Raw genomic sequence first — 27,168 nt, forward strand, 5'->3', positions numbered from 1 at the left:
CGATGAGACGTCATGCCTGAAATGCACCAGACCGCGACGTATACAAACTAACACTTTGCTTCGGGCTTGGTCGTTACGAGACCACATCTGGACATATCCAGAAATACGGAAAGAAGAATCCATATTACGTTCACAGATAACAATAACTGGAAATTGGTACTTAAATACCCACTGTCGGAAATCCGGCAAACGAGTACGTAGACCTCGAGCAGTCCATTGCATAACAAACGATTGATGCATCCGTTATTCAAACATCATCGCCATGCTTGCTTAGTGAAGAACCACTAGCAGTGGTTCCAACACTTCAAGTAGCTGCACGGCAGCCTTGGCAGCCGGAGTATTTAGGCCGGAAAGAATCCTGCGCATGCAGCCCATCAAATTTTTCAACATTCTCGTGACGTCAATGTCATCCATCTTTTCATTTTCTTCAGTGCGTGTAGGAGCGGTGCTTAAAGGCGTTCCCACAGGCCTTGATGGTAACGAGGGCCACTGAGTCTCCTATGTGTTTGGGGCCGATTATGCGCAGCCTTGTACTTTCGTAGCATACAAAGACTTTGAGGCACGTGCCTCTTCATTCCTGAGACGAGGAGGGGGTGATGCTGCACTTGAGCTGTCGTTCCTTCTACGCGAGGAAGGCTGCGGTCCCGTTGATGTCAGCGTCGTGAACGGCGTCTGCGATGGCGGATAGCCCTTGCCGCTTCCCTGTGCGTGGAATTATCTCTACCCATTTTCTTCAGAATACCCATTCCTTCCTGATCTTTGGGCACTCTTCTGACGTTGCGTCGTGGGCACCAGAACAATTAAGCATATATGCTTAGTTTACAGAACTGCGATATCGTTTTTGATAGTTGAGTTCGAGAGTTGCAAACATCGCACTTGAGTTTCTTCAACAGGGTGTCTACCAAGCTGACAGTTTCAACTTCCCTGAGTTTTCCAGTTTTTCCCTGAGTGCGTTTGCAAATTTTCCTGAGTGATACAGAACTTTTTTTATGTCAAGACGGGCTGACACCATGTCGACCGATGCTATTACTCTCTAGTAAGCATTTCAAAAAATAAAAGAAAACGACTTAATCCAGCTTGAATAGTAAAGAGTAGTATTTATATTATTCAAAATAGAAAATTGAAGGGAGGGATTAGTAAAATGCACAGCAAATAAAATATATTCGAAAATAAAAATGGTAAAGCCCAATGAAGATCGAGTCGAACATTTTCAAATACGAACAAAAAAAGATGCATAAGAAGCAAACATTTTAGAAAATGAGCTATTTCTGTCAACTGGTAGCAAGCTCATTGGTATTAGACCCGCACTTTGACACAAGTGAGAGTCTCTCAGCAGCTGGAAAGTCAACCTCAGCTGTTCTGAGATACTCTCAGCCCGCGTACAATTAATCAGTGTTGCGTTTCACTGCTTTAAAGAGTTTATTTTGGTTTGGGTGAGGGTAGCCTGCATCTTTTCGATTTTTGAGATCAAGCTCCTTCAAAGAAGAGGCGGCATAGTTCCTAGTTCCTTTCTCCATCATTCCCCAATGAGACAGTCCTTTCTGTTCTCGTCCTCGTTCCGCCGCGCATTCGCCCCCACGGACCATTTGTAGCATCGTCTTGGTCAGTTGTACAGTCAAGGTCTGAGTTTTCGGACTCCCTAGAGACCGCGAAAACGTCCCAAAAATCGGGTAGTCCCCCCCCCCCCCCCCCCCCAAAAAAGACAACCATTCCACTCTGGGAAGATCCAGTGGCAGCTAAAGATGACGGCAGTCAAAGCTCTCAAATGAAAAGCAGAGAGCTTTCGCTGCCATTCCATCGTCACAAAGTGTAATGGATGCCCGGGGTCGCGGTTGTCGCTTTCGTTCAGCATCATGGGAACGTTCTTCGTCGGTGGTCGTTTCGCGCCGGCGCCGTTTACATTCTCGTTGCTGTTTCCTCCGGCGCTCCTTGTACACATGTTGTTCTTCGGGTGTACGAACTATACGTGTCCGCCCCATTGATAACGCCGCTGTTTTTAGCGTCGATACCTCTCCTGCTTATATAATGCGATAACCTTGACATCACCCTATTTTTCACGGCGAGCGTTCTAATCGGGTCCGCATTTTGACATCTGCGCCGCCGCACTGCATCCGTACGTGATCACACACATAACAGTAGAAGCCATTGTGTATGGGTTTGTTCGAAATCGCTAAGTCCGTTTCTGTTGCCGGACGCTGAAAAAACTACGGAAGGTTAGTCATATACAGCTTTCGCTGTAAAAATGAATGCGTCTTTTACTTCCCTTAAGGGCTCAAATCGCCGCAGGCACGTCTGAGAAAGCTCTAAGGTCTGAGAATACACTTATTAGGCATGTTGGTGCTCGTCCTGTGACAGGAGACGGCGGGTGGATGCCTGTATAATTAGGGAATACGTACTGTGCCGTGATGATTGCCCCTTCGCATGCTTGTTAAGCTTCACTGCAATACTACACGTATGTTTCACCGCGTAGCTTTACTGTGCTGATGCAGACCTGCCTTTCGGGAAGCAGCATTATGAACCGTGCCGTGCTTTCTAAGCTTCGAAGCCAATCGCGAGGATTACAGGGGCGGATTTGTCAGGCATTGCTGACAACGGCGACTTCTTTCAATGAAAAACACAGCACCGAACGGCAAGAACGTCAAAGCAGCTAGGCCTCGCGTTGCCGCGGATGAGAGCGCCGGTTCGAGGCGGCGAGATAATGAAAACGGCGGTGTGGGCTTTAATGCCATTTAGGACCTGCGGTCGCGGCAGAAAGTCCGGAAAACCGGATGGCGAAAGGTGCTCGCTTGCCAAATTTCAGACGTTCTCATACATTGACTCTGTGGTGCACGTGGTGGTGCCGCGAAGCCGTCCGCATTATCGGGCGTCCCAAAAATCGGGCGTCCGGAAAATCTGTCGTCAGCTGTAGACTGGCAACTCCTCCAGCCGACGACATGGCGTCAAAGCCAATTCGTTGCGCTTTCTCTCCTCTTTTACTCGAGCCAGCATTATAGCGACTTTCGTTCCCTTTCAATAAAACATGGCTAATTTTACCTTATCTACGAGTTGGCCGAGTTTTCCCCGAGTATTTCCAGACTATTCAAAATCCCCGGGAATTCCCGGTTTTGCCGGTTTTCCCGGTTGGAAGGCACCCTGTCCAAATTTCTCAATTTCAAAGAATGTTTTAAATAATATAACATGTAAATCGGAAATGCACTTCCTAGGGCTACTAGATTTTCACTGCTTCTTTTAAATGCAGCAAACCTCATAAAATGGCTAATGTGCTGGAGGAGAAAAATGATTTCAGCTTTCCCGTGTGTTTAGAATACAGCTTCCGAGCTAAAGCTTCAGCTTAACCGCTATTCGCTGTGAAATTTCTCAGCTATTGACATCTATGGTTGTTGTATAATTTGACATTGCATCCTCACAGGCATTGGTTTTGTCTTTGTAACGGTCCTGTTTCGTTAATTTTCTATGTCCTTGCTCGCACAGTTGAAACATCATTACAGGGTTATTGAAACGCTTTGTTTTACTATGACATGACAACATTCCCGATCTGCGACAATAGAGCAGAAAACATGCTTGAGAAGCATTGCTGCGCTACATTGAGCACGAAGGCTACAACCTCTCATAATTGATCACTTGCTCTCTCCTGCAGCTTTCGAAACCCCCATTATGCGACGTCGGCGATGACGTTACAACCGAAGCGACGCTCCAGTTGTTCCCAGGGTTACCATAAGCGCACTGACTGCTCTCCGGAAAGAAGAAAAATAAAGGAGCGGCAGGGCAGTGCATTGCTATCGACGTCGCCACAGCTTGTTGGGGTTGGGTCAAGGGGTCACCTACACGTTTTGTTTCAAAAAGCGGTCGTTCACTCTTTGAAACCGATGTAACAGCCCGGATGCGTCTGTGGAGCGCCCGCTCATCCAGTGCTTCCATTACGACCGGCAGCGAGAGACCCTGACCATTCACTCGAACTGGCTAAAAATATATGCTGACTTTGTGCACGCTCATGAGAACTGGCATTACGATGACACATAAAAAGTGATATCGCGAGCAAAATCACGCACCTCCGTCGATGCGAAAATCATGTGGACTGCTCGAAGAATTGATTCTGCCTTCTGCCAACTAACATATATATATATATATATATATATATATATATATATATATATATATATATATATATATACTCAGCCTATCTTAGGCCCACTGCAGGACGAAGGCCTCTCTCTCCGACCTCCAATTACCCCTGCGCTTCGCCAACCGATTCCAATTTGCGCCTGCGAATTTCTCAATGTTATCACCACACCTAGTATTTTGCCGTCCGCGACTGCGCTTCCCTTCTCTTTGCACTCATTCTGTAAGCCTAATGGTCCACCAGTTATCCAACCTACGTGATTATTTAACCTACGTTGAACTGCCCAGCTCCATTTATTTCTCTTAATGTGAAATAGAATATCGGCTATCCATGTTTGCTCTCTGATCCACACCGCTCTCTTCTTGTCTCTTAAAGTTACGCCTAACATTCTTTCTTTCCATCGCCCTTTGTGCGGTCTTTAACTTGTTTTCGAGCTTCTTTTTCAGTCTCCAAGTTTTTGCCTCATATGTTAGCACCGGTAGAATGCACTGATTGTGCACCTTTCTTTTTAGTGATAATGGTAAGCTTCAAGTAAGGATCTGAGTATGTCTGCCACATGCGCTCCAACCGCAATTTTATTTTTCTGTAAATTTCTTTCTCATGATGAGGTTCCCCTGTAAGTAATTGATCTAGGTAAGCGCATTCCTTCGCAAAGACTAGAGGCTGACTGGCGATCCAGAACTGTTGTTCCCTTGCCAGGCTATTGATCATTATCTTTGTTTTTGCATATTAATCTTCAACCCAACTCTTACACTCTCTCTGTTAAGGTCCTCAACCGTTTGTTGTAACTGATCCTCAGTGTTGTTGAACAGGACAATGTCATATGTGAACCGAAGGTTGCTTAGATATTCGCCGTTGATCCTTACTCCTAAGCCGTCCCAAGTTAATAGCTTGAATACTTCCAAGCACGCAGTAAATAGCATTGGAGAGACTGTGTCTCCTTGATTGACCCCTTTCTTTGTAACTGTCTTCCTACTTTTCTTGTCGAGAATTAGGGTAGCAGTAGAATATTAATAGATATTTTCGAAGATGTTTATGTAAGCCTCCTGTACTCGTTGATTACGTAATGCCTCTATGACTGCTGGTATCTCTGCTGAATCAAATGCGTTTTCGTTATCTATGAAAGCCATAAAGATAGGCTGATTGTACTCCGCGGATTTCTCGATTACCTGATTGATTACAAGGATGTGATCCGTTGTACAGTATCCCTTGCTGATGCCAGCTTGTTGCCTTGGTTGACTGAAGCGTTGCCTTTATTCTATTGGAAATTATCATGGTGAATATTTTATACAATACTGGATGTAAGCTAGTGGGCCTATAATTTTTCGGTTCTTTAACGTCTCCCTTTTTGTGAAGTAGTATTATGTTGGCATTCTTCCACTTCTCTGGGACCTTTAAAGTCCTCAAACATTTCGTATAAAGGTCCGCAAGCTTTTCAAGCATGATGTCTCCTGCGTCTTTGATCATATTATGTATATATATATATATATAAACATACACACACTGACCAGGTGCGTAGCCAGGGGGAGGAGGGGGGCTTATGGGGCTTCACCATCCCCCTCCCCCAGAATTTTTGCGTGCTGTCATGCGCCATCGCCTAAAACAACCCCGGCGCCCTAAATCATGCTGGATTTTGTCTAGAATGTCATTTTCATGCTCGAAATAACATTTGAGCGCGAACATTGCGAAATCGGGATGGATTTTGTGGCGATGCCCAATGCACCGGGAGTCACATATCATAATGCAAGGAGCCTCATCGGAGCAAGGTTTCAAGGACATTTTGATGGTGAGCGGGCTCATCACGACATCTCGCAAGGCCAAGGAACCTGCGGAGCGCATGGATTTCAATTCTGAAACTTTATAAGTATGATCTTCTCATAAGCGTTTGATGCGAAAGGGGCGTTGACATTTCCAAAGTCGTGCTTTAGATCTTCCTTTCCGGAATTTTGTGGGTTTAATGATGTTATAAACGTTTGACGCCAAAGGTGCATTGACTTTTATAAAGTCGTGCATTTGACCATACAACCAGACAAGCTAAATAAGTGGACTATCAGACAAGTTGACAAAGCACGCAGCGAGGTCCGATGAGACGAAGCGTTGTGGTGCTTCATTTGTGCCGTCATGTCACAGAAAAGAGTATTAAATTTTCTTTTCACCTACGCCAAAGCATCCGTGTCAAGACTGTACAGCCAACAAAGGGAACTATGTTCTTATTTATTTTTCTACTTTGTCTTTTATTCGCGAAGACACATTGAGCCTCTTCAATTTTTTTTTTTCGCTACCCGCGGGCTCCTGGAACCAGCCAGAGCGCATGCGTTTTTCTCGTGTTGCCCCGGCCACCGCGTGGCACACTCCGATGCGCGTTCGTTATTCTGTGGCCAAGTGTATTTTCGCCTGGCAAAGTTTTGTACGCTTTCTGGCTAGTAGATGAGAAAAAGAAACAATGCATTGTCGCTCGCCGCCATCACTGCGGGTACTCAACGGACTGCAACGCGTTCGCTTGAGCTCAACCTCTCTGAAAAATTTCGTCGCGCCGGTGTAGGATGCCGAGCAGTATACGTATGTTTGGTTCTCTGTGGAGCAAGCATCTCACGTTTTCTTCGATATTCCTTCGGTAGCCGCATAAGGTGCCCAAAGTAAGCATTCCATAGTGTCCAACATGTTTTCCTTGCGCTTTTTCATTTCCATGCCCCCGCCCCACACACACAAAAAGTATACATTGTTGCCGCACAGCAAATTGTCGCATGGTACTTCTTTTGCAGAAAGTAATGGGCCACATGACGCTTCAGTTGCTGAATACCCTTATTATACGAAGATTGATCCAGGAGTAAGGTTCCCAAAGAGCTCCAGCCACAAGGGAAGGTGCGAGGTGAAATCTGACAGCACTGCTGCACATGGCTGTTCCCCCACTCTCAATTCCCCCCGGCCCCGCTTCGCTGCGCCTCTAATTCTTGGCTCAGCAGCCGTCGGATATGTAGGCCCCCATCGCTGATCCCGCCAAGTGCGAGATTCGTTCCGTAATTAACTTTTTGCACGCCAAAGGCACTCCAACCGTGGATATTCATAGCCAGTTGACAGAAGTGTATGACGACAAGTGTATGTCCGTTCAACACGTCCGAAAGCGGTGCAGGGAGCTTAGTGCGGTCGGAAGGAAGTCCACGATGAAGAATCGAGTGGAATACCGTCAGTTTCGGATGCGGCTATCGAGGTGGTCCGACGTGAAGTGCTTCAATATGGTAGGATCACCGTCCATGAACTTGTTGCTCAGATTCCTGGGAGTTCTTACGGTACAGCGCAAAGAGATGTGACTGAAAAATTGGGGTATCACAAGTGTTGTACTCGATGGGTTGCGCGGCTATTGACATCAGACCACAAGGAGAAACGCCTTGAGTGTGCTCGCCAGTTTCCTCAAAAGTGTCAAGAAGATAAGGAGGGATTGTTGGACTTCACTGTTACGGGCGACGAAACGTGGGTGTTTTATTTCACTCCCGAAGCGAAACAAAAATCCAAACAATGGCGTCACCTTCAGTCACCAGTCGCAAGGATGTTCAAACAAACTCATTCTGCTGGCAAAGTCATGGTCAGTTTTTTTTTTTTTTTGGGGGGGGGGGGATCGTAAGGGGATACTGCTTATTGATTTCATGGAAGGTGGGACAAAAAAACAACTCAGGCAGTTATTGTGCAACACTAAAGAAATTTAGGCGAGCTATCCGGAATCGCCGGCGAGGACGACTGGCAGCCGGTGTAACGCTGCTTCACGACAACGCCCGACCTCACGTCTCCCGTCAAACCCAGGAACTTCTGACAAACTTTAGGTGGACTGTCATGCCCCGCCCATCGTACAGTCCAGACCTCGCGCCTAGTGATTATCACTTGTTCCCCAAGTTAACGGAACATTTGAGTGGTGAACGCTTCCGTAGTGACGATGAAGTCAAAGAGGTAAAATGCTTCCTCAACGGCTTGGCGGTGGATTACTACGACAATGGGATACAAAAATCGGAGTACCGGCTAAAAGAAAATGGGTAGAAAAAGATGGCCATTACGTAGAAAAATAGAGCAATGTTTCGTCTTTCCAATCATGCAAATTTCTATGAGAAAACAAAGTTGTCTGTTTCTAAAATTGATGGGAACCTTATTTCTGGATCAATCCTCGTATTATTGCGATAGCAATTATATGGACACTCCAGGCGCGTTCCTGCCGTCGCTGTCGTCCTCACATTCTGTATAAAGTCCAAGGGCGATAATATCGTGACTGCACGCCACATGCTGTATGTGGGAGTGAAAGTTTGGGGGGAGGGGGGGAGTGGCATCGGCGAGCTGTCCATGGTGGCTCAGACTTGTGTGCGCAAGGGAGAAAAGCGGGGAGGAAGCGCACCATCTTCCATCGCGCGCTATACATCAGGGTGTGTGAAGAGAGGGGGGGGAGCGGGCCTTAGGGTTCTGTTATCTGTGAATCTGTGATTGCCCAACATGTTTATTTGCCGTATTTGACGCATTATGTACAGTGACTTTTTCTTAAACACGTAGATTTATTGGCGGCTTATACGTATATTTATATATCTTGTTGGGAGGTTTTGTGTATACGTGCTGTGAAGTTTGTTTCCAGGGACCCTTTTTTGCCCTTTATCAAGCTGTACCTTCGCATTTGTATGTCCCATTGTATCTTCGCCTTTCTAATGTACGAGGGCGAGTCAAATGAAAGTGAACCAACCCACCCCGCGCAATAATAGTTCGCTTCATTAGCTGCGAGGCATGCGCGTAGCACACATACATCTCTCAGTTACAAAAGTGACTTCCAGGTGTGAGGATAAAGGTTTTTAATGCTCTCATACACTAGATTGATCATGACTGCGTGACATAATGGACGCTTCAAAAGTTGAACATCTTGATGTTGTGAGGTTTTTGACTACTGAAGTTGTTTCCCAAAAAGAAATTGCTGTTTCGCGCACTGCAAAATATGTCAAAGACGGGAATGCTGGAGCAGGGAAGCTAAGCAACGGCCACAACAAACATGAGGGAGGCCAGGTAGGAGAACGGCCTCGAAGTCCACAAATAAACAGAAATATAGGAATGCCAGCAACGGCCACGCCATTCAACAAACCGGTGAATGTTGAAGAGCGTTACAGTTACTAACGGAAAAGAACGTTAAAAAGGGGAGTGGAGTGATGGATACGAGGAGGGGGGGACCCGCATAAAAGGCGTCAAGAACAAAGTTGGCAGATAATTATGAACATAGGGATAGCGTCTCGTCACTGCCTGATCGCTCCACCAGACAGCCGTGGTCAGTCGCCTAGCTGAGGCTCACCTACCACGTGGTAACATGTGCTGCTTGCTGCGGAAAGCTAATCTTACTAAAGATCTCGGCAATTTTCAGAATATGCGGGTGTCGGGAGACACGACACTTTCAAATCTTTCGGAGCTACTGGCCCTTATTTTACTTCGCACAACGGGTGCCGTAATTTTCACAAAAGCTTCTAAACAGGAAGCAGCTCTGCTTCGGACTGTCTGCCTCATCAGTTCCCGAGTGTGACCAAATAACATGCGTCGCGTGATGACTACAATACCATGATGGTAAGTTACTTCCAAACATCTCTCCAAACATGTCGAACAGCAGGTCACCAAAAGTGAGTGAAACTTGCATCATTTCGTACTATCGAAGTTCTAGCGCAAGGGTTCATCCTTTCTTTAAAGAAACCTTGAACAATACGGCATGCCAACTACACCGAAATCGTGATTGAGTGACAGGAAACTTGGAAGATAGTGCCCGCCCTCTCCCGTACATAGCGGTGGCCGCACCACGCACTAGATGGTCTGGCTGGGAAACAACGGTGATGTGCACTGTTACCTGGACTGCAAAAAGTCTGGCCGGCAAACGAGATGACACACGATGGTGCGCTGCCTTGTTTTTGTATGGCCCCATTTTTAGCGATGTTCGTTTTGCAAGTCATGTACCAATTAGGTCATCGGCATATATTGTATAAATCCATCAATTAGTAAACGAAATCTTAGTTTTTTTTTTAAATCATCATTTTTAAAGATAGCCTAAAGATGATAGCATAATTTGATGCGAAGTGGCTGCAAAACGTGCGTCGTCGTTGTTAAAGGGTCCCTGAACCAGCCCTCGGGCTTGGTGAAGTAACATAGTCCGCGGGTAGCAATTGTGAACATCTCAGCCAAGTTCTGCTGTCGTACGCGGTCCGTGGAGCTCGCCAGCGGAGCGCGAAATCACCTTTCTCTCAAACGCTCTCGTTTCAAAAACCCCATGATCCTCGCTCTCTTCTGTGTGCTTTATTTCGTCATAAAGCACACTCCAGTACGCGGCTGCTATTGGTTGCTGCGCTCTGCTACACCGCGGCCGCCGCGAGGTGCCGCCACGAGTCCAGTGGCTTAGCGCACTGCGGCTCTCTGAGGACAGCCGCGTTTTGCTTACGTTTAGCGCGGCATAGGCATCAAATCGGAAATTTGAATTGTGTGCCGCGGTGACGTCTCCGCTGTAGCCCTCGCAGTGCAAGGCATTGGAGGAGGAAGGCGTGCACAGCTGAGGCCGAGTTTGATTGCCGATAACTCCGCTTCTGCTGAACGTGTTGAAGTACTTTTAGCGGCAAAGTGGTTCTGAAATAGCCTATCTTCACTTCAAATGGAATGGAATGGAAAACTTTATTGGTTCTTTAAGATATTAGCGAGTTGAGGACGAAGTCTTCATTCTTCAAAACTTTGGGTCCTCTTCAGCCTTGGGTGGGCCCCTAGTCCAGGGCACCACTGAGTCGGGCCACCTCGCTTGCGTGTGCTATGAGGGCCCTTTGGACCCCTAGCTCGCAGCTGGTGAGCCGGCTCTCCCATTGCTCCGCACTTGGTGTTGTATGTTTGTGGAATGTCTCGTTTCTCTCGCATTCCCATGTGATGTGATATAGTGTTGGCCTTGCTCCGCACCACGGGCATACGCCGCAATATTGTGTGGGAAACATCCTGCTTAGTACGTAAAGATTTGGAAAGGAACCCGTCTGCAGTCTACGCCATCCTGCGGCTTCCTCCTTCGTCAACGCTTTGTGTGGTGGGGGGTATTGGAATCTTCGCCCCCTATATAGGTTTAGCAGCTCTGAATAACTGTCCCCGCAAGTAATCTGAGGCTCTCCCGGGGGGACTGAGGTGCCCGCTCGGATGGTGAAGCCTCGAGCTAAGCTGTCCGCCCCTTCATTGCCCTGAATCCCTGCGTGGCTTGGTATCCAGATTATGTTGTGTGTAGGTTGTCCTTCATAGAGCGGTGCTCTACTAAGGATCTTGAGTGCCGTGCTGCTTATTCTACCCCTGATATAGTTTCGGCACGCCTCTTGTGAGTCTGTTAGGATGTTGAGGGATTTTCCTATCCTGTATCCTTCCTCTGCTGCCAGTGCAACAGCTATTTCCTCTGCTTCGGTTATGTCTGATACCACTGCCGTGAGACTCGTGATTAGTTTGCTTTTATTATTAGCTACTACCGCTACTGCGTGTTTCCTGTGTTCTTTTGGATAGAGGGAAGCATCTGTGTAGAATGTGTTGTCTGTGAGGAAGCTTCTGACATAGGCGTGTACTTTCTTCCCGCAGTTGGTAGTGTTGAGTCCTTCCATAATGGCGGCGTGGGATACGTTATCAAAGGCCCCTTTGATATCAATGGCCATGACGACGTTCTCCCCGTTTTTCGGCATTGGTTCGAGTACCTCTTCTTTTAGTTGTAGCAGGATGTCTTGGGTGGATAGGTTTGCCCGGAAGCCGAACATGGTGTTGGGGTACCACCCTCCGTCTTCTAGGTGCGTTTGGATTCGTCGGGTCACAATTTTCTCAAACAGCTTGCCGAGGCACGATGTGAGCGAGATTGGTCTGAGGTTTTCAATTTGTAGTTTCTTGCCGGGCTTGGGAATCATGACCACCACGGCGTGTTTCCACTCCGCTGGGACTGTTCCGTCTTCCCATAATTTGTTGAGGTAGATGGTGAGTTGGTCTACTGCTTCTTCACTTAGGTTCCGTATTAGCGAGTTGCGAATCTTGTCCGCCCCTGCCGCCGTGTTCTTCGTGGTTGCTCGTATGGCTTCGACAACTTCTTCCCTTGTGATGGGCCGGTCTGTTGTGGGGTTCTCCTCTCCTTGGTAGTCGCCTTGATAGCATTCCACTGAGTCTTTCCCATAGCATTTTTCTCGTACTGCTTGGAGTAGCTGGTCTTCGGTCCCTTCATATTGGTGAATTAGTCTCTGAATAGATTTGCTGCTTTCTGTTTTGCTTTTGCTTGGGTCCATTAGTGTTCTGAGGATCTGCCACGTTCTAGCTGTGCCGAGGGTGCCATTCAGGGAGGTACTAAACTGTTGCCACCCCTGTCTCGCTAGCTGCTTTGCATATTCCTCCGCTTGCTGTGTTATTTCAGCAATTTTCTTCTTTAGTTTCCGATTTAGTTTTTGGCGCTTCCAGCGCTTGGTTAGGCCCCGTCGTGCCTCCCATAGTCTGAGGAGTCGCTTGTCCACTTCCGGCGCTTGTTCTGTTCGATCTACCTCTTTGGTGTAGAGGTGCCTGATTTGCTGGAGTTGTTGGCTCCATTCTTCTACTGAAGTTATATCCCCTTTTAGCTGTTTGCAGTGGATTCGGAAGGCGTCTCAGTCTGTTAGGGTTGCCTTACCAATTTTCCTCTTGATGCTTTCTGCTTCCGTGCTGATCCTAATGATGTAGTGATCGCTTCCCAGATTTTCTTGCAAGTTTTCCCATGTCGCTTGCTTGGCGCCCCTGACAAAAGTTAGGTCGGGACATGTGTCCACACTGACGCTATTCCCCTGTCTAGTAGGTTGGCCCTCATCTGTGAGTAGTTCGCAGCCTATGTTTTCTGCTGCTGCACAGATGCTGCGTCCCTTTTTATCTTCAATTCTGCTGCCCCATTGCGGGCTTTTTGCGTTAAAATCCCCGGCTATTATCAGGGTGTTCTGTCCCGCTAGCTTTTTTGCTTCTGTAAAGAGTTTAATGAAGTCTCCCCTATCTTTAGGTGGGCTGTATAGATTAACTATGAAGGTACTTTTAGCTTTCCGCTTCCTCTTGGGGATTATCTCGGTTACTATGTGTTCAAGCTGTGTATTCTCGAATTCTTTGTGTGCAATGGTGGTGATATTGTTGCTAATTAGAGTAGCTGTTCGTCCGTTCTCCTGGCAAGTATATCCTCTCAGGGCTGGAATACAGTTTGTCTCTTGTAAAAGTATTAGATCTGGTGGGGTTCCTCTAGTGTTAATGAACTGCTGTAGGAGCCCTTGTTTGCGCTTGTAGCTCCTGCAGTTCCATTGCCATATCTCTAGTTGGTTTTGTCCTGCCATGTTGATGTATTAGAGTTCGCGTTCGTTCCCTGGGATTCTGATCCGAACCTGCGCTCATTGTAGAGCCGGTCTTTGTAGAGCGTCGTTTACAGTTTTCTGTGTGTTTTGATTCTTTACATAATTTCGAAAGCTCTGATCTTGCATGGCTATCTTTTGATTTAGCTGCTGCATTTGCTGTTGCATTTGCTGTATCATTGTTTTCAAATCGTCTATTGGGGAGGTTCCCCCTTCGTTAGTCTGTAAGCTTCCTACGCTCTGCTGCGGGGGTGAGGATGGCCTGACAGGCGGAAAACCTGCTTTTCGCGTCTCTTGTATTTCTGCTGTTAGTTCACTTATTTGTTTTTTGAGTTGCCTGTTTTCCTCACGGGTCTGTTCCTGTTCCCTCTTAAGATTATTAATTTCGGCAGTAAGCCTTTTTTCGTTTTCTGTTTGTGTGTTTGTGTTGTTAATGTTGTGCGGAGCAAAAAGCGTCTTGGGAGGGCCGGCTCCCCAGCTCACCTTAACTCCGCCGCTCTTCTTCTGTAGTTGCTTCGGCTTCACCCAGATCTGCTGACCGCCCAGGGGTGGGTAGGACTCGTCCCGCTCCCGGCTCTGGTCCTGGTCTCGGCTGCCACTGCGGCCCCGGCTGCGGCTCCTCGACTCGCTCCGGTAGTCGCCTCGCTTCTCCTGGTCTTCGTTCCGGAACCAGCGTGGGCGCCGCGCTCCACCTCTGCTTCGGCTGCGGCCGCGTCGTTGCTGACCCTGGGGTCCCCATCGTAGTTCGCTTGTTGTCTTTAAACGTTGCTTGCAGTCCTTTGTGCGGGCTGCGTGGGGCTCCCCACACAGCAGGCACTTGGGTGTGCATTGATGGTGTTCCTCTGGATCCTTTTGGCCACACTGCCTGCAGGTCTTGATCCCGGGAGTTGGGCAGACGTCTGACCGGTGTCCCTGCGGACAGCAGATGTAGCAGATCTGTCTCGTTGGTCTGTAGGGATAGCACCACATTTCTCCCCCATAGTACAGAACTTGCTTGGGGAGGGTGGGGCCATCGAAGGTGATGACGGCAGTGCTCGACCGGCCTAGCATTCTTGCCGCCAAAATCTTCACACCCTGCGTTCGGGTTCGTAGGTTTGTCTCGAGTTCTTTGGCAGGGGTTCCCGGGTCCACCCCGTGGATTACACCGCGCAGCGTTCCTTCCGGCGCCGTCACGTGTGCGTTGATGTCGTAGCTGTGCTCTCCAAACTTCAGCTGCGTAATGCGTCTAATTTGTTGAGCAGCGCTTTCGTTGTCGGTGCTTACAATAATGATGTTGGAACCTGTGCGGAGTCGGATAATAAGGTCTTCTGCCTTGCATCCATGTCCGGTGGCTGCAACCACCGCCCGCGCCACTTGGTGCGTCTGCAGGTTCTTCACTGCTAGTCCCTTGGGCCTCAGGACTATTTTTAAGTCGTCCTTGGGCAGCGGAGGCAGTCTCCTCCTCGGCGCTCCTCCCCCCTCTCTTTGATTCGGTGCGGCTGGCGTGCCACCTGTGCTCTTCGCCGAGCCTAGGGAATTTCCGTTCCCTAGCCCTGTTCCCGCCAAAAATTCTGCTTGGCTGCCGCGTTGGCGTTTCTTCTGCCGCTTGGAAATGGCTATCTGCCAGTCCGCGTCCTCGTCGAGATTTTGACTTACTTGTGACGTTGTGGTCGCTGGGGTGCTGCTTGTCAGGCCTTGAGTGGCTGCCGCTGGTCCGTGGTCACGGGTCTCCCCGGCCGCGTCTTGGTAGTCTTCGTCCATGATTTCGTGGTTTTCGGCCATGAGATTCGTCGGATCTCGTAGCGGTGTTTGTCCTAAGCTGGGGTTGAGTACTCGGGCTATCGCTCCAGGCTCCTCTGCCGTTGGCCAAGGCCGGGAGGGCCGCAGAGCCCCGCTGCCGTGTTAGGTCTAATAGTCCTAGCTCTGGTCGGCCACTTGGGAAAACTTCAAGTCCGAAAAAAAAATCCAAAAATACTGGACCCACCGGCTTGAAGTGGATTCCGCGTGGTCCGCTTCGCTGTCGGCATCGATTCGAACCAAAATTCGGTGGTCCCGTCGATTTGGATGGGTCAAGAAGCCCAAAAACTGCGTAGCGCATGTGAAGTGATGATGATGATGATGTCCTTGATGAGATTGGCGCTTACCCACTCGCGGGGATTGGCCAAGAGTCGGGCAGACTTTGCTTATGTGTTCAGAAAATGGGGGTAAGGATCTAAAATTTTGTTACATGAAGTGCGTCCGCACAGACCCACTTCGTCGTCGTCTTCTCCTCACTTCAAATGTCTTTCTCCATTGCGATAAAAAGTGGTTCAGGGCCCCTTTAAAGCATTCTTGGACGGGGAGTGCTAGGTGCTAGAGGTTTGTCTTTGCGTGGTGTGCAATATATATATATATATATGGTGTGCCAGCGAAATTTAACCAGTGTTTAAATATATGCGAATGTTGTTTGCTGTCCCTTGGAGATACTCAAACTGTTTTTTTCACTCTGCCTAATCAAATAATTGGTCTTAAATATTTAATCAACTTCTCAAGTATTATAATTAGATGAAAAGTATGAATGACAAATTGTAAATCTGCATGAAAAACTCCCGATACAGTTTTCTGTTGGCCAATACGTGCTTCCTAAAAATTTTTCCGAGCGTGAAAGAAACCCACAAATGCACGCGAAATTGCGAAATTGCCGCGCGACTGGCCAGTCGAGGCACTTTGCGTGCATCTGCGGGCTTCTTTCAACCTCGGAAAAACACTTTTATGTAGCACGTATTGAGCAAGAGAAAGCTGTATTGGGAGTTTCTCATGCTGACTCATTCAGACTAATTATCTAATTAGGCTGAATGATCAAAAAAACTGAAAGTTGACAAGCGACGGCAAACATTGCCTTGGGTCTATCCAGCTACGTGGCATTTGCATACTTTAAACTCTGGGTGAAGGTAGCTGGCTACCATATATATATATATATATATATATATATATATATATATATATATATATATATATATATATATACAGAGAGAAAGAGAGCTGATGGATGCACGTGGTCAGATGGCGGAACCCTCCCCTGCCCCCAAATAGAATTCTGGCTAGCCCAGTGCATCGTACCCAATATCACAAGCGCTGTCATTTCACTCTTCCGAGCGAGTGTTTCCTTCTTTTATACTTTTATATACTATGATATTATATACTTATATATAATTTTTTCTACTTTTTTGCTATATATATGTAGGTCAAAGAACAGAAGCACATAGGATAAAAAACGGGATGTTACTGATGTTTCAGTCGGTGTCCGGCTTGTGTCAGAATGAAGGCCGGTGCCGGGCCGGAACATCAGTAAAATCCTGCTATTTTTCCTATTTTGTACGTGCTTCCATTCTTTTACTTATTTCATTGCCGGATGCTGTAATTTAACGCTTCACTTATATATATATATATATATATATAGTCATATCATGAGAAGCCAACAAACACTGACACCAAGGTGAACATAGGGGTACTTATTTGCGCTAAACAAATGAAATAAAGAAACAATAAATTAATGGAAATTAAAGGGGAGGAACAAACAAGTTGCCGCAGGTGGGGAACGATCCCACAACCTTCGCATTTCGCGTGCGATGCTCTACCAATAGAGCTACCACGGTGCTGTTTGCCTTTGCACTTTCTTGGGTATTTATGTTTCGTAGTAGAACCCTGGGAGTGTTAGCCAGCACCACCACTCGCAAACCTTTGCGACGGATGTGGAACATCCTTTCTGACGCAGGCATATCGAGAACGGGAACGTGGCGCTGGCCAACACTACCTGAGTTCTGCTTGAAAACATAAATCACCAAGAAAGTGGATGAGGAAACAGTGCCGTGGTAGCTCAATTGATAGGGCATCGCACGCCTAATGCGAAGGTTGTGGGATCGTTCCCCACCAGCGGAAAGCTGTTTCTTCATCCACTTTCATTTCCATTTGGTTATCGTTTATTTATTTCATTTATTAAGCACAAGCAATTTCTCCTATGTTTCTCCGTGGTGTCAATGTTTGTTGGCTTCTCATGATATGAGTAATAAAAATCAGGCCCCTCGGTAAACCCCTTTCTTGTTTGTTACATAACGAGTGTCTCGAATCCGGCAACATTGATGCCTTCAGGTAGCATGTGAGGGTTTATTGACCGGTTGCCTTCACCCAAAAAGATCACGTTCTCGTGACGCCTGCGGCACTGACAAGAAACTGACAAGCCGTCAATGCTGATACGACGTCAAAGTGCGACAGGCAGCAAAACTTGCGCGTGCGAAGGTTACGTAGTGAAGTTTTCGGTCATAATTTGTAAGTGACGGTATAGCCATGGCTTCTTTCTGCATGTCTCTTTTAGGGCTGCTTTATTAGCTCTCTCTGTCCTCGACAGGGATCCAATGCGAAAGTAGCGCGCGCTTCATCGTCGGTTGGCGCTCGAAGACATTGTCAACCAGCACTTCAGACGCTACCGGTTGCCGAGACAGCCGATATTGAGCCTATTTACGCCATTAGAAGCGCACCTGCAACTGAGTACAGCGTCACCACAAAGCAATCGGTTAAACATACGGGTGCTGGTCACCTTGGCTTGAGGCCATATGAACTATTCAGTATGCAGCTTTCTTTCTTTTTTGTAACTATTATGAAAATAAACACATTAAATTGCTTTGTAATATGGTGGACGTGGCTGTGGCGATGTTGCTACAGATGGGGTTAGCTCAGAAGACATGGCCGCGAATTGCTCCGCATGAGCGTCATTTTCTGCGCCAAATATGTCACCCTGTGTACATCAGTCTTTTGTCTCGCAGAAATGCGAGAAGAAGGCGTAACACTTCCACTGCCACTCTTTTGACGGCGGTGCGGTGAACGCGTCAGCGCGGTTGCGGTTGTAGGCGCTGTAGCAGACGCCCGGAAAAGGAAGCTGTCGAATAGGGGTTCGCAGTGATTGGCCGTAAGAGCATAGCCTCAACTACAGATGCAGGACGTGTGATGATGCTATCAGTTGACCGTGTTTCTTTCATTTCCTGTCGTTTAATCCGAGCTTTGCTTCCTCTTCGCCTTCATCCGACATAGTTAAATGTGCGGCAACTTCGGCTGCACACTATTATTAGCGTAAGAACTTTTTCGCTAAGAAATAGCGGACGGACAGTGCACCTTTGCGGATTCCGCCCCAAATACGTACAAAAAGCTTCCTCAAACCCGGCAAGAACGCTTCGCTTTAGATAGAAGTTGTGCGTGGGAGAAGATCAGGGCATGCTTCTTGTTTTCTTTGTGAACATCAGCGTCGGTGTTCTGAGACGATGCTGAACCACACCTGACTTCCCCCCCCCCCCTCTCTCTGTGCTGATCACTAGCTTCACAAACGATCACGTTCAGCTGTTAACGCCGGCTTTGATCTATGCGCTCTCATGCTGAAAATTTTTGACGTCAAATGTTTCTTTTTTCTTCTCTGGTTTCACGTGCCGAAACCACGAGGTGATTATGATGCACACCGTAGTGAGGGACTCCGGATTCACTTTGACCACCCGGGATTCTTTAACGTCCTCTCAATGCACGGGGGCGTTTATTGTATTTCGCCCCATCAAAACGCGGCCGCCGCGGTGGGGGTTTAATACCACGACCTCGTGTTTAGCAGCGCAACATCACTGCCGCTAGGCAACCGCGGCGGATGACATCGGATTTTTGCTCGGTGGCGATTCTTGTGCCAAGGTCTTTTTTCCAACACTTCCTGTTTTTCCCCCTTCTAAATAACAAGCACTCATTTACTTAACTGCCATACTTACTTTAAATTCCATGAATGGCACGGGCTTGCCGAGGCTCTTGAAGTCATCCCATAGTGGCGACGATATAGCAGTGACGCCCGCCAGCTCTGTCATTCCAAACACTGCCGAAAATAGCATCGTCAAAAAAAAGAATGCTATGAGAATTACTTTTACTAAAGAAAGCTGCCGAGAAGAGGAACAACAAGCGGAAACTATTTCATGTTTTTCTAACACCTCTTTAGTATACTCCGCAATCAACTGAAGCCACTGCTCAAGCTGCCGAAACGTAAAAAGATCAATTTAAACTATACTTAATGCTAAGTTATTTCGCGTAAGAAGGATCGGCAATACAGGCCCGCATAAGCATTGCTGCTGCCACGCGCAATATAGTAAAATAAATAAGAGAGCGTCAGAAACGCTCGTAGCACAGGGGGAGCGGTGTATAGTGGGCCTATACTTGATGTTTTCCGAAATTCGAAACTCCTTCAAAAGCGGTAAAATGTGACAGATACGTGATTTATTCAAGGTTGTTTTTACTTCAAAGGTGTATATTAAAATGTGGCTTGAGGTAGAAATTTGATTAGTATTAAAGCAAATTAGACTAACTAGCTCTTTAACCAAGCATGCGTGCCATTGATGCCCGTGGATGACGTGGAGCACGCCAACCGAGGAGATCATCACCGTTCCAAGGAATGCAAAAAATTGACCCTGGTAATTTTAAATGCGCAAGCATTTCTATGCTTGCCCAACGAGAAAAAACGATTGCTTTCAAGATAGCGCCCGCAGCAGCGAGCGAATTCCCCATCATGCTGCCTCTCGCTTCAACGCGAGGTACGCGACGAGACCACAGAGCACACGAGGTTGTCGTCATCGCATATCGCTTTCATGATACGGCCCGACACGGCCATGCGGCCCTCGCAGCCGTGCCAGATCCAGCCGCCGCCGGAGTTCGACGCAATGGTTCGACGCCCATGGATAAGACGCTAAATAGCGATAGTTACCTTTATATGGGAAAATGTTCTTCTTTCGAAAGGTCAAAATGAGTATACGTGAGTATTTGTCGGGGTCACTGTCATCTAAAAACACAACTCATCCCTCTTGGGCAGTAGATTTCGAACTAGTATAAGATACCGATAAGGATGGCGATTTTAATTCACGCTGTTTACGCGTGCGTGTGTCAGCCTCGGCAGACTATATACAACTACGTTGCTTGAGCTGTCAAAATCATAGATTTCAGCATCAAGGCGAAGCCTATCCACGGAAAGCCTGAATGGTTTACGCTGCGCTTTTCATCGTTCCAGAAGCTTTTCAGGCGCTTGTCGCGTTGTCGAAGAAAAATATTCGCATATGTAAAAATAAGATCCTTGAGCTTGCGTACATTTGGCAAAATCTGGGACAAAATTCACTATGCGAGCTTACGAACAATTTTTGGCACTAGAAGAATCTTATGAAAAAAGTGTATGCACGAATCTAAAGCTGTTCGTAAGATCAGCAAGCTTGCGATGCACGTCGCAGCGAAGACGAGCGCTGTATTCGAAAAAAAAAAGAATGCCTGTATGTAAGGGTAGCACAGTTGAGAACTTCAGTACTTTCGCCAATAGTAAGCGTAAGTCGATTCACAAAACGTAAACAGCCGTCGCAGATGACGTCTCAAGAGGTTTCTACGGTAGGGGTGTAGCAGTCTTACGAAAATAACTATACACGCCATGGTTGCTCATTGTCTATGGTGCTGGGCTGCTGAGCACAAGGTCGCGGGAATGAATCCCGGCCACGGCGACCGCATTTTGATGGGGGCAAAATGCGAAAACACCTGTGTACTTAGATTTAGGTTCAGATTAAAGAACCCCAGGTAGTCGAACTTTCCGCAGTCCTCCACTACGGTGTGCCTCATAATCGGAAAGTTGTTTTGGCACGTTAAACCTAAAAAAAAAAAAAACACATAATTATGTATATCTGCGGCGCTAGAGCTAACGCATGTATGCCATAGAGTAACATAGTAAACGTAAAGAGCGGACACTCCCATAGGCGCCTGCGGCCGACTTTGGCTGTCAGCGCACCTAGCGGAATCGGCGAAACGCACCAGCCTCCAAGATTGCGCGCACGCTGCCGAATCTCGGAGGCTTCAATTTCAATTTCGTTTCTTATATTTTTTTTTTTTTTTGTGACCCATACCTTTGCTTAAATTGCGTGATTTCATGCACGCGCTTGTGCCGCTGTTTATATGTTGTGACGACGAGCGCGCAAGGGTGTTTCACTCATGTTAGTTTCATTAAAATTCATATTTGCTGTTTGAAGCTGTAACTTAGCGCAACAGTCATGCCAACTGTTGAGGATGTAGAACTTTATCGCTTATGATATTGTACGTCAAGTAATTCACGCTAAAAGGCGTGTTATAATATATGTGTCGTGTTCCTTAAATATAAATGAACTTGCTGCACAGTCAATAATACGAAAATTGCAGACAACAATTTATTGCAGCAAGATTGTAAGAGGCAGATACATGAACACGGGAAGAAACATCGAAATGCACGTAATACGGGTGTCACACGGTGCACATTTAAACGCGATCAAGCCCAATCCGATTTGAATTTCTCAGTAACGATTCGTTCTTTTGCGTAAGCTGTGCGATGGCGCCAATATCAGTCGCGAATTTCAATCCGGATCGGACTTCTTCGCGAACGAAAGTGGTCGTGTGACACCGGTATAAGGAAGAATAGTCGGAAATGAATGGCGTGGTCGCAATAACTTTGCACAAGCAAAACACATAGGCGTGTTGCAACTATCCAGGTAATGAAAACGAAAACTGCAAATACACGTCAGCAATTAATTTGCTTAAAATGGGATTGTTTTAAAAGGAAAAAAATATATGACATTTTTTCTTGTACTTCTGCGAAGGAGGGTGAATTAGGGCCGCAAAATTATGTGAAGGGTAGCGTGCCCAAATAAAATCGCTGCAAAAATAATTGAGCACACACCAACATCTCCATCTCGAAGGTGTAAGCCAGCGTGTCCGCCATGAAGGAGCTGCAATTAAGCACTTTGTGTTGGGGGTCTTCACCTGCTGTCTTTGAAGCCTTGCAATCGTCTTCTGATACTTGGAATTTGGCCCTTGAGTATGCGTGATGTCCTTTGGCTGTGCAGTGTATTTTGATGAAATAGTGGAGATTCCTGCAATACGTAGAATGACAGACAGACGGTAAGCAATACTGAAGGCTTCAAAGCTATTGAATGTAGACGGTACGTTCCTTTGTATAAGCAATATTGGAGCCTGCAAAGCTTTATAATGGAGATGCTGCGTTCGTTCATGCAATGCGTGCTTTATTTTATTCTTTTTTGGTTAAGGAAGCACTGTTATAAAGGATAAGAAACAAGGAACTTTCTACGCTAACGACTCCATACACAATTAAAAGATGAAAACACGTATTTTCAGCCTAATGTAGAACAGCTACCAACGCTCGAGCGCACATAGCATGCTACAGAGGTTGGGAGTGAGCGCATTATTGCCATACTGCAAATATTGCACGTGTACCGCTTAGAAATAACTACATTTCTTTTGCAGAAGTAGAGCACCATACTTTTTCAGCAGTCGCCGCGCGTATCATAAAGCTCTCTGCCCGGAACGGCATGTGTTCATATGCCACATTCCTTAACGAACCATTTTATTTTATTTTCTAACTTCGTCATTGTATGGAACGTGCATCGCTGCTCGGACGCTGCCGCATCGCTGTTTTCGCTAGAATCACCGCTCATTGCTGCGAATAAAAAAAGAATACGAAATGAAAGTCAGCGCAGCAAATGGGCAGCAGCTGTTCATGGCTGCAAGGCCGCCGTCACTCGTTCATGCGGCTAACAGTGACATAAAGAAATACGGAGACAATAAGTCGTTAACAACGCGCAAAAGAACTTGCTGTGGCCTTACCATGAAACGGCGACGAAGCAGACGCTGGCAGAAGAACCCAACAACGATGCTCAGGTGCATTTTACAGAAAGAGACCGGCGACGCAGTCTGACAAGGCTTCGCACATGTTGGGTCGTGCGCAGTGGTCGTGCCGCCTGTCAAGCTGCTAGCCGCAGCCGCAGCCACAGCCGCCTTTTTCTTGATAGGCTCTGCCACCTAGCCGAATCGGCGAAGCTCCACAGCTCGGCCGTGAAACGGCCCGAGTGTCCGCTCTTGTCGTATACGATGTTACTCTATGGGTATGCGTTGGAAAGCGCTGTTGCAGCTGATTGGCCAGAGGCCACAACCGATAGCTGAGAATGGCATGTGCCAGTCTTTGTAGCGCGCTCTGCTTCATCATCTCACAGTACGCTGAGCTGTTTTATTTTCTTCATTTTTAGTTATATTGAGCGTGCGCTGCTGTGGAGGGCTGTAACGTTTATGCAGTGCGGCGAACTTCTGCCTAGTGTCTGATGAGCTGCGTTTGCGTATGCGCGAAGTAGTCTGAAATTCCACACTCGTCATGGCACTCTATTGGATGTTAGCAAATATGTGTCATGTCTGTCTCTTACAACCGTCAAGTTTGTCAGCCATGTGTTTTGAACACTTCTATTGTATTTATTTTCTAGTTTGAACTTTCTATTGCTCATAGGGCTGCGGATGATAATGTTTTTACAGCGCTTTGAGGCTATAATTCTCCATGCCAGATGAAACAATGAAAAAAAAAAGAACGTCTAAACGTGTCTAATTATCAAAACGTGTTGCGACTGCACAATTTGCTGTCGCACAATTCGCTGCACAAATGTAGCTTCAGCTACATATGCACGATGTGCGCTCATGCTATCAGTTGACCGCATTTCTTACATTCCTTGTCGTTTGCTCACATACGATGCGCTAAATGCGCTGCCACTTCGGTTGCACCCTTACCTCAGCGTAAGAACGTTCGGGCTAAGAAATTGCGTACGAACTGCGCAGTTTAATGAATTCCGCCCATGTTGTTTATCCTTGAAAATGTAAACTTGGCGATGTTACGCCTTCGTGTTTACTTGTTGAACCTGTCCAGAATGTGAACACGCTGTAATTGCGCGCTTGCTAAGGAAATGTCCAGGTTATCGCAACATAACCTCATAATTTCTTTTTCTGAAGTTGCCCGATCCTCATTAGGGGCGCGTTCTATACCAAGAAAAGCAGGTTGGACCGACGCGTCCTTTTTAAAAAATCATCGCATCTATTGTTAATTATCGACAGCTGCTTCCTCACATCACGTAAAGCATCCAGAGCCCTAAGCTGCGGTCGGACACCCGCTATTGCGATGCTCGCGTTAAAGTAGTAATTAAATGTTAATCAATTGAAGAATCTTTGTCAAAGAATCAATAGCGCAGGAAGCATAATCCCAACGGGTAAGTCATATCTTTAAATAAAATTGGTTCGGTTGAAACAGTTTACCCGCTATAATATAAAACCGATTACCACGCCTTCCTTGAAATTAGGACATGTCAACTGAGAAGTCTACGTTGGCTGGCGAGATAGAAAAATTGAGCCTCATATGTGCAATTGGCAAAGAATCCGAAGCAATGGAAATCTCAGAATGAGGACTACTGATTTTAAATAAATCGGTCTTCAGCAATCAATACACTGCATGAATGCTATTTTAACACTAATAGTTATCGTGACAAGGGTTCTGCCGGAATTTTCTTAATTGATATATTAGCGCTGATATTCAATTTTCAGTTCAGTTCAGGTTTACTCAACGCAAGTCAAATATTTGGAGCACGGACAAAGCTCGAGAAGGTTTGACTGGCTCCGTGCACCATAGCATGGCATACAGTGATATAAATTCCATACATGTACAGGAGAAAATCCATATGGTTTTACTCCAAGAAAATTGCAGAAAATTTCAAAACAATGCAAATATATGAATAAAGGAAATAAATCAAACATACAAAAATATTGCGAAAAATTCACTGGGTTAGAAGCAAAACAAATGCAGAAACACAATAAGTATTTCAACAAAAGGTAAAACAGTGGAGAATTATACATACATGCTTCGTAGCTCATTCAAGGAAACCAATTCTACATCGGTGCCATTTTCGGCCAAACCATTTAGCAAGGTCGGGAATGAGTACCTTAGCATTCGGTTACCGTACAGGTCGTACGACACTGGTCAACTTTCCTTGTTTCGGGATTGCGTGCGTGGTATGGTAAGGGGATTTTTTTTTCCATCTAGCCAGTGGTTTTAGCAGGTAATTTTTCTTATTTGTTTCCAGCTTTTACTGGCACAGTAGTCTGAAATAGTAAAAAAAAAATGTACGCTAACGATCTTTATTGCACATGTACTTTTGTGACTGAAGTAGATAGTCTTGAAGCGGTCCCGAATCTCTCTTCGGGCTTGTTGAAAAAAACATAGCTCAAATATCACAGGGAGAAGAAGCCGACTAGCGCGGTCGTGCAAACATCGGCTCCCGCTTGGATCAATCTTTTTGTGACGAAATTTTTGTGCCACCCCTGAGAACCTGGTGTCGATCGACGCGTCTTATCGCAAGGATTACGTGGATTACGAGGTGCTAGCCCCTAACTCGCGCTGTAGGCCTAGGCCTCACGCGAACGACGGAGTGTAGGCATGGCCTCCGGCTTAGCTCTTGAAGGCATGGAGATCACCTCGAAGGAAGATATCGGATGGATGACAGCCATGACTCGCCGAAGGAGACGTGCATTAGCCGCTGGTGGAAAATCCGTGGCGTTAAAGGATACCAACCATGACGGGAAAGGTAGTCGCCGCACGGCCACCTTGCAGAACGTGCTTAAGCGCGTCGCTACCGCCTCTAGGATCCCGATGCTACCGAGGGATCACATCAAGACAATTGTCCGCCCACGCAGCGGCCTCGACGTTAAGAAGTTCAGCTTGGTACATCTCTCCAGAGCGCTGGCCATGGCGGCAGCCTTAGCGCCGGAAGACCCGACGGAGGACACGTACTGTCCGAACGGCTGTCAAAACATTTTGGTCGTGTCGGCTCCGCGGGAAGAAAACGCGAGAGCTTACGCAACGGTAGGCAAAATCGATAAGAAAGATGGACCTTTCGTTGTGGCGGCCTGGACATTAGCGACGCGGAACTGAAAGCCCTTCTCGTCAATCATCGAAATCCGGGCCTCGTCAATGTATGTCGGATCAAGCAAACTACAACGGTGGTGGTACTTTTTGTGGGACAAAGAGTGCCAAACCACTTTATTTGTGGTAACTTACTCATGCCCTGTAATCTATACCGACGAAAGATGGATGTGTGCTACGGCTGTGGTGAAATCGGACATAGATCCGACGTGTGTCCCAATCCGGTAAGTGTTAGAAAGTGTAGGGGCTGTGGAATCGCTTCCCCACCTGAAGATCATCAATGTGATCCCAAGTGTACTATTTGCCGTGGCGCACACCAAATTGGGGACCGAAAGTAAAGTCGAAGGTTCCAGATGCCTTATATCGTGAGACAAAGGCATCGAAGGCGCCAACGACAGCAAATGTGCTGTGCACAGGTGGCCGACGACATTGACGACAGTGACAATTTCCAGCGCAAATGGATGATGCAAGAAATTGATGCCAACTTGCGCTCTCGCAAGAGAGGACGCTACGGCTCACGAGGGCGCTCCCGCTCCAGGGGGCGTTCACGATCCAGAAGACAACTTAGCTCCGGAGAACCTTCTGGTGTTCACTCGCCACCCCAAGGGCCTGGGGCAAGATTGAGGTCCCGTTCAAAGTCGACCCCAAGAGCAATCTCGCCCGGCTGAGTCAAGAACGGCGGCCCTCGGAAGCCAGGACAACCGACAAAGGCAGGGTCTAGGAGTACTAACGGTAGGGCACAGCCGGACCGTGTCATATCCCCGAATATTAGCATTAGAATCCGAAAATCGGAAATTGAGGCAAGAACTGTCTGAGCTCAGGGAAGCTTTCAAATCCTTTAAAGAAGGGTCCGAAACAACCCGTAGTCAGATGGAGACAACGGCTCCAAAACCCTTGGCCGGTAAATCCAAACGTAATGCCCCCCCCCCCCCCCCGTT

The 27,168-nt window shown here is 47.0% G+C and overlaps 1 protein-coding gene across 1 annotated transcript in view; it reads right to left on the reverse strand.

The window, feature by feature from the left end:
• Window positions 1-27,168, reverse strand: part of LOC129381270 (uncharacterized) — a 116,745-nt gene that overhangs the window by 61,750 nt on the left and 27,827 nt on the right. Inside the window, exon 6 of the mRNA XM_055064000.1 lies at window positions 19,209-19,309. Within this exon, the coding sequence (XP_054919975.1) occupies window positions 19,209-19,309 (101 nt within the window). The remainder of the gene's footprint in view (window positions 1-19,208; window positions 19,310-27,168) is intronic.

This window comes from Dermacentor andersoni, chromosome 1 (assembly GCF_023375885.2).
Source record: "Dermacentor andersoni chromosome 1, qqDerAnde1_hic_scaffold, whole genome shotgun sequence".
Taxonomy (NCBI): Eukaryota; Metazoa; Arthropoda; class Arachnida; order Ixodida; family Ixodidae; genus Dermacentor; species Dermacentor andersoni.